Below are 12,885 nucleotides of genomic sequence, written 5' to 3' on the forward strand. Positions count from 1 at the left end.
ATCAATTGGAGACAAAGACTCTAAATGAATATCAATGGTACTGAAAGTAGCTGTAGATGATGTTACATCTGTGGGATGATTATTGGTAATTTTTTCTCTAATTGTTAACATTTTGTTTGTGAAGAAGTTCATGAAGTCATTACTAGTTAATGTTAAAGGAATGGTTGGCTCAACAGAGCTCTGACTTTTGGCAAAGTTACACACTGATTCAATATTGATTTTAGAACTACCTAACTTTCAGCACTACTTCTTAGCCAACAGGCTCCAATTTATTTCAGGATGGCTAAAACATACCCTCTTAGATGAACCTTGGCTAGATGTAGAACAAGCACTTTGCAATAATCTAGAGATTTCAGATCTACCATTTATCAGCTCAAACATTCAACGACATGAATGCTTCAAAAGCGTCAACATTAGCTCCTCTCTGACAGCATGGTGGGAGTTTCTGAAGTTGACAGAGTCTTCATTAATCCCATGCAAACGTACACCTATCTGGAATAACCCTGACATATTACAAAACAATAATATGATAAACTTTTCAGATTGGAGTGGTAAAGGAATCAAATATTTAGAACATATACTAGAAGGAACAGAATTTATTTCATTTGACAGACTAGTTACACAATATGGGATCAACAAGAAAAGATTTTTAGAATATCAACAAATTAAATCCATAGTAAAAAAGAAATTTAAACCGGGTCAAGTTGAACTACAAACACCACCAAGTGTGGTTCAATTTCTTTCTCTTAAAACCCCCAAATTACTATCCAAAATATACAGAATGCTTTCTAAAATAGATGAATCAATATCACTTCCTATTGCAAAATGGGAAGCGGATTTATCAGTTAACTTAGACCAAAACTTCTGGTCTCAGATTTGCTTAAAAACCTTTCATCTAATTAGAAATCCCAGTCTTCAATTAATTCAATACAAAATACTACATAGAGTGCACTATACAGGTCATCGGATGTTCAAGATGGGCTTTACGTCTACCAACAACTGCTCACACTGCCAAACCAATTCACTGGACAATTATATCCACGCTCTTTGGTTCTGTCCACCAGTTCAGAAGTTTTGGCGTGAGATATGTGAAGACTTATCGAAGTGTCTGAAATGTAACATTCCAACTTCTCCTTTAGTGTGTTTGTTGGGCAGCTTAGATAATGTCACTTCAGAAAAGAATATAGCCCACATGGTTTTCACTGCCCTATGCATAGCCAAGAAAACAGTCCTCATGAACTGGAAAAATAAAAATAATCTTAATTCTAACCAGTATAGAAATTATCTATTAGATTACATTAGTCTTGATACAGCCTCTGCCACCACATCAGATCAATTGCTCTGGGCTCCTTTGATCAGCTCCATCACCTAGTGGGGGTGGGGGGTCATAGTTTGGTCCCACCTTCACTGTTGTGATTGGTGTGGGGGTAGGGACAGGCTTAGGGCATCGGGGGGTTCCCCAGGAGCATCTTCCTTGGGGGGCTCAACCCGGGGTAGCGGTCATGGCCAATTAGGGGCTCTGTTGGCTCTTAGGTGACGGTTTCCTCGTGGCTGCGTGCAGCGGGGCTAGGGGAGGGTCTGTGCTGACGGACGTGGGTTACTGACCTGGTAGCCTGGCTGCCCCTGGGTGGGTCCGGGACGGGCGTGAGGTTCTGGGGGCGCTCCGTCTCTGGGCTGGGGCCCTGGCCGGGCCTCGGGGGCTCGGGTCCTGGTTGGTGTGTTGCTGGGGTTGTAGGCAGGTGGGTATATGGGGGCCCAGCCCTGGCGCAGGGTGCCGCCAGTGCATCGAGCCACCTGGGGGACTCTTCAACTGGTGGGGGAGGTTGTCACATCTTGCAGGAGCTTTCCTCTCCTCAGGAATTCTCTCTGCAGGAGGGGGAGATATAGGAGAGGTGGAGGAAGATCTCAGCCTGGGCGTCTATTGTCTTGTGTAGTCTGTAAGATGAGTGGATGATGGGGTGGGTGCAGTTTTCTCTGTAGTGGGGTCGGGTGGGCTGTCCTGGGCTCTGTGGGGCCGGGCGGCGCTGTTGCACTGGGCCCTGGTCCGGATGGGCCTGGGCCCCCTTTCCCTGGCGGGTTGCAGAGTATGGGGGTGCCTACTGGGGTCAGCGGGGGAGCTGGCCCCAGGGAGGGGTCACTTGCCCCTCCCTTTCTTCCCTCCCCATCTCCAGCTGCCTCCCTCTTCCCGCTCCACCACAATCACCCACACATGCAGGGCCTTGGGGTAGGGGTGTGTCACCAGGGTGCAGAGGAGGCATCCCCCCCCTCTGTCCCCTTCTGGCTGCCTGTGCCTCAATTTTATCTCACAACTTAGACATTCACATTACTCACACTCTCATAACACATACATATAGGATCTTGGGGGTGGGCTCACAACACGGACTCCAAATTACCATCAGGGTGTACACCTCACCCCTGGCGTCGTTGCCCACTTCTCAATTTTAAATACACGTAGACATTGAGGGCTATCAGGAGGGGCTATGCGCTTACCTGCTGCTCTCTGGCAGGTAGCTCCATGCCCTCCTGGGTTTTAATTGCACCTTAGAACACATATACATCAACACTACATATGAGCGGGTAGAGGGAGGTTTGGAGTCTTCTCACACCCCCGGTCTCTGCGGCCTGCTGGAGCGGGGGGCCTAGGAGGAGGAGTTGGCCGTCCGACTGGGGTCTGGTGTGTGGGGCCTCCCTGCTGCTGCAGAGTCGGGGCAGTCTGCTTCTCCCCACTGCAGGGAAAAGGGTAACACCACCTGGGTCTGGGTGCAGTTTCCCCCTCCAGGGGCAAGGGTACCTAGACCCGGTTCTTAGAGTACGCTTGGGGGGTGTGATTGTGTGTACAGCGTCTCTTTATGTCTGTCTCCACGTTGGTTGAGTGTTGAGGAATTGCCTATGAGAGCATGAGGGTGGGAATGGATGTTTGTATTTGAGTGTGCCTGTATGTCTGTGTCTATATGTCAGGTTGGGTATCAGACGCCACCTCTCTGGGGACATCTCAGGCCCTCCAAGGTTTGGAGGCCTATCTCCCCCCACCACTTCCCCTGCCGGTGGCAGACGCCCTCAGACATCGGTGCGTTGGTGGTTCTTTGTGTCCGGGGGTGGGCGTCCGGGTACACACCGGCTCACTCCTTGGTGGCTGCTTATCGGGGCCTGGAACCTGGGGCTCGCTCGGGCCACTTCGGGGGTGGGGTGCCCTCGGCCTCTCGGCCTGGGGCTCGGTCACTCTGGCACAGCTGGCTGCCGGCGGAGCTCACGGGCACGTCACTGCAACCCCCCCTGGCTTCTGCTCCGCGGCTGCTGAGTGATCCTTCATCTGGGACTCTCCTCAGCTCTTTCTGGGACAGTGGCGCGGCTGCCCCTCTGTTGGTCTTCCTTGGTCTCTTGTGTTCTGGGGGCCTCTGGATGTCTGGAGTTTTGATCTCCTCCATACCTGCTTCATGCCCTGGAGGATGGGACTGTGGCCCCCCACACCCTCTAGCAGATCATTACATGAAGGAACCTTTTAAAAACAAGCGCGCTCACGCTCACAGGTGTACACACGGGTGATCACACACACAAACTACACCCTTTTTGGCTCCTACCTCAAAGCACACTGTGCGCTGTCGATCTTACGTGCTGCACAATAATGTTTAATATTAAGTATGTAGTGTTATATTCCCATATATCATTGTGATGTTGTTTATTCTATTACTCTCGTTTTCTTCTGCTTGTTTTCTTTTTTCTTTCTCAACAGGTGATCCAGGTGATCGATATATGTATTTTTTGTCTGCTTATTTTGTTGGTTTTTGTTTTTTGCCCTTTATCCCCGTCCCTCTTCTCCGCTGTTTTTTTTTTTTTCCCCTCTTTCTTTCTCCCTTTTCTTTTCCCCTGTCCCGTATCTAGCAAGTAAAAAAAAATAATAATAATAAAATAAACAATAAAAGGTAAATCAAATGGACCATTACGGCAAGGCTGGGATGGTCCATTTGGTAAAGTAAATCCGTTGGGCATCTTTCTTCGCCTTTAGACAATAATTCTGATGGCAAAAGAACCAAACGGGACAGGTTTAAAAAGAAAAAAAAAAAAAATTGATTTTAGTGACCTCTGATCGGCGTAACCGGGTGTCATTACTGCCGACATGAGTTATGATTTTACTGAATTTGCGTTTACCCTTAGCCAGCAGTTTTAAATTTCCCTCAGTGTCGCCTGCTCTGGCCACAGGAAGACACTTGACTATGGTTGCTGGTGTCTCTAGCTTCACATGTCTAGAACAGAATTGCCAATTAGACGCCATTTCAGTTGCAACCACTGGTCCGTTTTGTTCCATTGGTCACATGTGTAATGAGGAGTGACGGTTTAAATAAGCTTTTGAAAGGTGCTTGAAATTGTTAAACTATAAGCTAGCCAGGCGGGAGCGCAGTCCAACGCGTCTTACGCCATTATCGGCTCACTGGCGCCCTGGTAAACTAATGTTTACTGATGATGTGACACAGGACAGAAGCAGGCGAGTGAATTCTGAGGTGTTCAGAGACAGACTGTCTGCTCACATCCAGCTACATGCAGTCACATTGATTGGATGGCGGTTTAAAAACACACAGTCAAACAAAGACGAATTTTCTTGAATGGTCAAGTCAGTCCCTGATATCAGCCCAGTTGAACATTCATTTTACTTGATGAAGACTAAACTTGCAACTGAAAGCCGCTGCAGTAAAGGCGCGGCAGAGCATTAAAAAGGAGGAACAGCATCTGGTGATGTCCACGAGTTCATTCAGGCTGCTGAAGGGGTTTCCACCAAGTATTAGAAATTAACATTTTATTTTACAGTTATTTCATTTGTCCAATTACTTTTGAGCCCCTGAAATGAAGGGATTATATTAAGAATGCAATCTTTTTGTTCAGCCCACTGAATTAAAGCTGAAAGTCTGCACTTCAGCTGCATCTGAGTCGTTTAATTTTAAATTCATTGTGAGTGGAAACAGGAAGTTTGGCACTGTGGTGATGCACAGAACCAAAATTAGAAAAAAAGATGTCTTTGTCCAAACATTTATGGACCTCCTGCGTGTATAGTTTCTTTTTACTGTACTGTAGTAGTGTGTACTGTACACAGAATCACTACTGAAGCACACAATGTGATCTTCTACTGTATTTCAGAGAGTTTTTCAAATAAATGATGACTAAATCCAGCATGATCTCGAGTGACGTTTGTGCAAAGGCAGTCTGCATCTACCAGCAGAGATCACTTTTCACTCTTCTCCTTTTCATGAACTCAGCTCTCACTCCCCTCCCTGTTCTGGCCCACTTTTCAACCAATCAGCATTTGACTGATTCACTGCTCATTCACATCCAGCAAAGTGCAGTTATGATTAAGACCTTGACCATTTTTATTAAACTTTGTTCATAGTCGATAATATATGCATAATCAAAGCTTTATCTATTTAACTAATGACACTCAAAGGAATGTTTCTGCTTCTGCAAATTGAGAAGAAACTGTGCAAAATGTGTCCCCTCTGTTGAAAGGGAACATATATGTACCATTTTGGCTGTCAAAATATAAACATATTTATTTTGAGGCCCAAGAATTTGCCCTGGGAGTATTTTGTGTAGATTGTAGTTGTTAAGAAAGAAAGGCGCCCTTACTATAGCCCTATTCTCCTTATTTCTATTTCTCAAAGTGTGAGATCATATATGACTTATATGACGTACATACATTAATTTTATTATATTTTTGCTTTCTCTTCCGTTTGGTTCAGGTACCAAAACTACTTAGTTGGCTGAAAAATTATGGCTCAGGCCCAAATTTAGACTTTTCAAACTTTAAACACCTGTTAGAAAGAAGCAGCTCACCATAGTGCTAAAACTGACGGCCTACAGAGAAGTTCGACGAGGAGAACAATGTCATTTCAAGTTTGTATTTGAATCCTACTCTTTTGCTCTTCACCCTTTACTCGGTTGTTTGACAGACTGCTTTAGCATTGCTTACACTTACACTTCAAGTCTTTGGAAGCTGCTGCTCAAACAGAGCATCGGTGTTTGGTTGTTTCCTCTTACACTCACAGATCTGAGTTTCCATCCAGCCTCGTCTCCAGTTCAGGGCCGAGCTTATCAGAACTTATCCCAGCTGACAGAGGTGCTGTACAGCCTGAACAGGTAGACAGTCCAGGGTTGACAAAAATAATTTTTTTTAAAGAACTTATCAGCCAAGGCCAAGATCTTGATGGCAATGGAGGTGCACAGCTTGACCGAGAAAGCTGAGATTGGGCTCGTACATAGTGTGCCACAGTTTGCGTAAACAATTTTTAACAAAGGATCCGGTCATGGACACTTTTTCACTTAGATACAGTAAAATAAAGTCAGTCCAAGTTACACACGTACATGTTCAGTGTTCTGGGGACCTGTAAACCAAACACTTGGACACACACAGCATGTATATTACTCCCCTGCAATAAATGAAATGATTATATACCAGTGTGTGCCTTACTGCATCAACAGAATCTTTATTCACAGACAGGAAACGTCTTGATGCATTCCCAATCATCCAGGTAAGTAAAACTCAAAAAGTTGATTCTGCTCATCTGGACGTTTTCAGTGGGACCCTCTGTGAATGGTACTCATGGTTGTTGATCAGTGGTCATGAGAATTTGCATAATTATGATGAAGGAGCTGACCTCCCAGCCCATTGTTCCTTCAGTGGGCTGGTTTCAGTCATTATGCAAATATCCTGTTTATAAGGTTGGAAACCTGCAGTCAGCTGAGACTGAAGACGTCACCTGGATGATGATGAAACGTTTCTCCCACTGAAAACGTCCAGATGAACAGAATCAACCTTTGGATACAGACAGGAAAACGATAAATCCATAGCATAGCATAGTTTATTTATTTAGCACTTTAAAAACAACACATGGCTGACCAAAGTGCTGAACAACATAAATATAAGAGGTACAATAAGAATAAATACAATAAACAAATAACAATAATAATAACAATAAAACATAAGTAAAATTGTCAGTTACCCACTGAGTCAAAGGCCAGTGGATAAAAATATGTTTTTAATCTGGATTTAAAAACCACCACTGATGTAGACGGCTTAATGTGAAGAGGAAGATCATCCAAAGCTTCGGAGCAACAACAGAGAACGCTCAGTCTCAGTTTCAGCCGTGATTTCAGAACAGCTGCTCAGCTGACCAGAGTGAACGAGGGGGGACATGGGGCTTCAGCAAATCGGACAAATATACAGGTGCCAGACCTTTTAGTGATTTAAAAACCAGTAAAAGGATTTTACAATGGATCCTATTGGAATTGGAAGCCAGTGTAGAGAGGCCAGAAATTCAGGCACAAAGCAAGCCAGCACACTTTCATTCAGAAATATATAATGCTGCATGGCTCTGAAGTGTAGCGTAGTCCTGCCTGTCACTTTATGTGAGTTCAGTGAAGGTTAAAGGATTGATTTCCTCTTTGATCGTGTTTGTCTTCAGTGATTATTTAATTTATTATTTCATGTGCAGCTATGTTACTGACAATGCTATGTTCCTATATGGTGACGCTCATATAAAGTAAAACGAGGAAGACATCTGCCACTATGATAGTTGTAGTTGTAAAGATCTTTCCTGTGATGAATGTTGGCATTAGTGTGCCAAAGATGATACAAAGCTTAATTTCTATTTGGGGGGTTTTATGTATTATTTATGTATGTAAATTCATCTGTATTGCAAATTCTTTGAATTCTGACTGCTCTTGTCTCTGAATTATGTCAGTGAGAGCACAGACTGCTAATGTGGTCGTTTCATAGAGACGTCTCTGGCTGTAAGATTTTACAGACTTTTTGTTTTTGTGGGCCAACCAATCTGAAGAAAGCTGACCTAAAGGTGATCAGAGCTAAAACAGCTTGTTTCACAGGCAGTTTGAACTGCAGGGCTGCACCAAGGCAAGAAAAATAAATAATGCAAACAGAGCCCAGCAGTTATAATGCAGAAATGGCAGCAAACAGAATGGTTCCTCTTTAAAATGAGTAAGCACGCCAGCAATCTTCTAAAAGAAAATAAGAAACTCTTGCATAGTGCTTTATAAGACGGCTTCAGAAGTTTTGCATTGGAGTAAAATTATAACAAACTCTATGCTATCAGAAACTATGGACGTTTAAAAAAAACTAACTTATGCAAAGCTATAGGTTTTTCTTCTAAACAAATAGAAAGAAGGTAAAATAAAGTCCTGTTTGATTTTCTTAAAGACGTTGGTTTAAGGGCTTTGGACTAGGTTTAGGATCATTGCTGATGATAAATTAGATCTCACAAAGTTATTTTTCTTCTCTCCTGTGTCACTTTAAAAATCTTGTTTTGTTCAATGAATTAATGTCAAGGTGAGCTTATCCCCTGTGATCCTGCACCTCCCACCCCCTTGGCACCACTGACTGTTTCTGTAGGCCAGCTCTCTGAATGCCTTCAGGGAGTGTCTTTGTCTCTTTTATTGCTGCTGTACGTAGTGATGAGAATGTCAGGAGTGAAGCTGGAAGTGAAGTAGGTGGTTTGGGAACTAGACCCTTGAAATCACACCTGGAGTTGAAAGGGAGCTGACAGCAGCCTGCATATTCTGAGCCAGCCTCAGATGACCAGGCAGAGATGCTGACACAGAGTCAAGGAAACTGGGCTCTGATGTTGTTGTTGTGTCTCACTAAAAGGGCCAGACACTGGTGCCTCCACGTGGCTCGCCCTGTCAGACAGCCCATGCTTAGCCTTGGAGATTGATAATGATGGCTGCTGAGCTCCATTCTTATCTGCTCACAATTATTATTTAGCGGCTGACATTTAAGGGGAATGAAGTAGATCATTATTTTTGCCAAACTCCAGCAGTGTCCTTGTTGTTGTCACACTCTTGTTTTGGTTCCTCTGACGTTCTGGTATCTTCTTCTTGTGCACTCTGCACAGCTTATGTGAATTTATCAGACAACTCCAAGGGCGATGATGATGGAGGGATAACTGCAAATCCTTTCTTCAGACTCACTTCTGAGAAAATTTGATCTGCTGCATTTGCAGCATTGCTTAAGACTGTCCCATCGATTAAAGCCCAAAGTCTTCTGTTTAGGCCAGACATCCAGGGAACGTCCCTGTGTTTAGATTGGATCAATGAGCAGAAAATTATTCAATCCAATGACTATTTGTGTAATTCCATTCTTTTTTTAAATGAGAATGCATACACATTAATGCATTTAAGAATTGTATCTTTTAAAATAGGTTGACGGTTCAATCTCTGGCTGCTCCAGTCTCCAGTTCGCATGGCTGAGAGTGTGAATGCGTGTGAATGCTAAACAGAAAACACTCAGGTGTAGAAAAAAGTGCTCATATGAACGGGTGAATGACGCATGCTTTGAGTGCTTAAGTGGAAAAGCGTCTCTTTCTTTGGCTTTCTTTCCTCTTGTCTTTGTGCAGATAATCATCACTCATCTATCTAAAAATAGATGTAGTGACAGTGGTCTGTCAGGTAAACTCCGTGGTAAACCTGTATTTCTGAGCCAGGTCACAATCAGAATACTTTTTTAATCCCTAAGGAAATTACGTGGGTTACAGTTGCTCCAGGACAGTAACAGTAACAGACTAAACTATGTAAACAATACAATATCCCCACTCAAAACCCATCTATTCAAATCTGCATATTCACTGTGAACCTATTGTTTGTTTATTCTATCTTGTGCTTTTGTTTTTATTGTTCTTCATTTTGTTATTGTTCTATTATGTGTTCTATTCTATTGTAAATTGTCCTTGGGTGTCTTGAAAGGCGCTTTCAAATAAAATGTATTATTATTATAAATATGTTACAGATTTTACAAATGTATGAAATAGCTCTAATATATACAAATATGATATATACAAATCACTTAGTTATCATTATGGTAATGTATGATATAAATTATGATAGAGGGTAAACAGAGAAAACAGTCTCCTGGATCTCTTTCAGTTCTTTTATAAGGCACAAATGAAAAAGTTAAAAACTCTATTTAAACCACTGAAAGTTGGAGGCACACGTCAACCAGTATGAAATCTGTAAATTATTTACTTTTCATTTTCCTGGAACTCAAACTGGGCGGGGAACAAAGGTGTGTGCTGTCTGTGGTGTGGCTGAAGCTGGGCTGGGCCTCTGCATCGGCAGCTATTTAACAGACGCTGACTCTGAGGAGCATCATAGTCAGTTATGGGTCAACCTGGGACTCTGAGTTGGACATGGGCGCTGTGCGCCTTTGTCAGCTGGGCACATGTGGGTCAAGCAGGACCTGGACCGTAAGTTTGCCTCTATGATCGATTCTTTTTTTATGTCCTGTGAAATTTGTAACTGGTGCACATGAATTCTGATTTGAGATGTTTTCTTTTTCACATCCATAGAGGTAACTGCTGTATGTGTGTATCTCTGTGTCTGCAGGCAATATCTGGTGGCAGTTCCTGCAGTTCTTGAGTCTGGAGCTGAGACCAAATTCTGTGTCAGCGTTCTGGAGCTCACTGAGCCCGTGGTTGTGAATGTCACCCTGAAATCAACAGCGAAGAGCGCAACCCTAATGTCACTGCACACGTGCATTCAAGATGTTCATACCTGCATTGCTTTTTCGGTGAGCTTCCCAAAAGAAGCATTTTTTGGGAAAACATTCCAAGCATTCCAGATTATAAGAAACTTTCTTTAAATTCCTAGCATCAATTTGCAGTCGGTCCAGGTTTTATATCTAGCCCGTTTGTTTTTGAAAGAATTTTTCTCTCTTTTGATCATCCACATGAAAATGACTTTAACAGAAAAGCTGGAGAGCAAAATGTGTGAGGTCCAAGTTAGTTTCGAAACATGTGCCCAGTTAGCAACTGGCTAAAACATATAGCCAAACAAATATCCTGTGCTTCCAGGTTCCTGTTGTGACAAATGAAGAGGTGATGGATTTTCAGGTGAAAGTTGAAGGAAGCGGGTTTCAGTCAGAAGAAGTCAGAAAAGTCCTGATCAGAGCCTACAAACCGCAGACGTTCGTCCAAACAGATAAACCCATCTACCTCCCCAGACAACAAGGTAAAAATGAGCAATCATGCTATCTATCCCAACAGTGCAGCACAAGCATGATATGGAAGTATAAATAATGTATCCCCAAACATCAACAGTTTTAAACTCAGAGAAGCCATTAGATGCCCAGAGGTTCATTAGTGGGAATATAATATAATTAATAATTAATATAATGAGCTTTAGGCTTTAGGGTTTGTGACACTGCTAGAGATCATTTTTCACGCAGTCTCTTTGGATATGTCTTGAAGTGCATTTCAGAGTTGTCACACTGGACTCCAAGCTGAGACCTGCTAGTAAACTGGTGAGTGTTTAAACTTTGTTAGGTCCCATTTACGGACAGCTTATGTATTTGAATAAATGCCCGGGGGTGCCCTTAAAAATGAGTTACTTCCATGAATTTTGGATTACTTATCCAGTGAAGTCTTAAGAGGCGGTTTCTGCCTCCCAGCTGTCATTATGTAGCTTACATAAATCTTCATCTGAATTCATCTGAAGCTGCTATCATTTTAAAGTGTGGTGCACTCACAAAAAGTCTAATAACTGTAACACTGCATGATCAAGATGACATGAAACCATTGTGCTCTTTGACCTAACTTTTTTCCCTTCCTTTGTTGCAGTATGACATCATCGAACTGGAGGTAAGAACACAGTAGTGCATTTAAAAAAAAATAAACAATATGAACACACAAGTCATAGTACTATGTTTATTTTATTCATGTTTTTATTATTGTTGTTGTTATTAACAAATGATGGCATTAATTTAAAGAGTTTAATGTGTGAATACATATAATATATACATATGATTAACACCTTTCAAAGTCAAATTGACAGAAGTGATAATTCTTTGACCCACGCATTTGGTTATTAGTTATATTCTTTCATTTTGCATGTAACAGGATCCGAGCGGGAACAGGATCGGCCAGTGGCTCAAGACAAATTCAGATAACAAAATACTGCAGCTTTCGTACTTCTTGAGTTCTGAGGCCCGTGAGGGAATATACAAAATCACTGTGACCATGGGTGAATCCAAAGTATATTACACTTTCACAGTGGAGAAGTATGGTAAGTTGGGCTTATTGTTACACTATTCCCATTTGCAGTGAAGCTTAAACACTGACACGGACACTTTGTCCCCAGTTTTGCCCAAATTCGATGTAACTATAAAAGTGCCTGACGAAGTGAGTGTTGGAGATGAGAGCTTTGAGGCTCAAGTATGTTCAAAGTAAGTCAAATTTCTTTGTTGACAGATGTCTACTAGATTTTATTCTTATTTGTTTTATTTATGTATTTATTTTTAATTTTAACAGGTACACATTTAAGCAGCCGGTGCCAGGAAGGGTCACTGTAGGTGTGTGCCGACCTCCTCTGGGACATTTTCATGGTTCCCCTCTAATCAGAGTTGCAGCGCACATTGATGAGAGTAATTCACATGATGACACAAATCCTGTGTGTCACTCAGAGACGAAGCAGGTACAGGTTCAGTCTCATCACCGCAGAAACAAAGTTCGCATAGAGGGTGTTTTCTTCTTTATTACAAATTTCTGCTCAAGTTTGTTTGTGCGATTAAAATAAATTAGGCAGGAATTACAACTGCTCCCTTATTCACAAACGTTTGATTTAGTTGAGTAATGTTTCAAAGGCCCTTTCCTGGCACGATCCCAAAGAGATGCATGTCTCCTCCTGGAAGCAAACCAGGAACATTTTCTTGTTGGGAATGTGTAAACTCCTGCACTACACAGTCACTATATGCATAATTTATACAACCACTACAATGTTACAAAACGTAAACTGGAGTATCCCCGCAAAGCTACAACTCACTCTCAGACTACAAGTATCCGAGTATTTTGTGCCTTCTTCAGTATTTCCGTGTTTCAGAGGGAACTCTCTTAA

At 42.5% G+C, this 12,885-nt stretch overlaps 1 protein-coding gene across 1 annotated transcript; it reads left to right on the top strand.

Moving 5' to 3' along the window:
• Nucleotides 1–10,155: 10,155 nt before the first annotated feature.
• On the top strand, nucleotides 10,156–12,885 carry LOC135933780 (alpha-2-macroglobulin). The gene is made up of 9 exons (XM_065471954.1): nucleotides 10,156–10,241; nucleotides 10,381–10,564; nucleotides 10,848–11,004; nucleotides 11,244–11,296; nucleotides 11,613–11,633; nucleotides 11,892–12,057; nucleotides 12,133–12,217; nucleotides 12,303–12,465; nucleotides 12,871–12,885. The coding sequence occupies exons 1-9, from the start codon at nucleotides 10,156–10,158 to the stop codon at nucleotides 12,883–12,885; spliced, it is 930 nt and encodes a 309-aa protein (XP_065328026.1).

The sequence above is a fragment of the Pelmatolapia mariae genome, linkage group LG14, assembly GCF_036321145.2.
Source record: "Pelmatolapia mariae isolate MD_Pm_ZW linkage group LG14, Pm_UMD_F_2, whole genome shotgun sequence".
Taxonomy (NCBI): Eukaryota; Metazoa; Chordata; class Actinopteri; order Cichliformes; family Cichlidae; genus Pelmatolapia; species Pelmatolapia mariae.

What these genes read in the sequence shown, in the direction of transcription:
- LOC135933780 (XM_065471954.1), top strand. Translation starts at nt 10,156, where the DNA reads ATGGGTCAACCTGGGACTCTGAGTTGGACATGGGCGCTGTGCGCCTTT. An exon ending in ATACCTGCATTGCTTTTTCG is followed by an intron (nt 10,565 to 10,847) that starts GTGAGCTTCCCA and finishes CTGTGCTTCCAG; the next exon opens with GTTCCTGTTGTGACAAATGA. An exon ending in TTTCACAGTGGAGAAGTATG is followed by an intron (nt 12,058 to 12,132) that starts GTAAGTTGGGCT and finishes CTTTGTCCCCAG; the next exon opens with TTTTGCCCAAATTCGATGTA.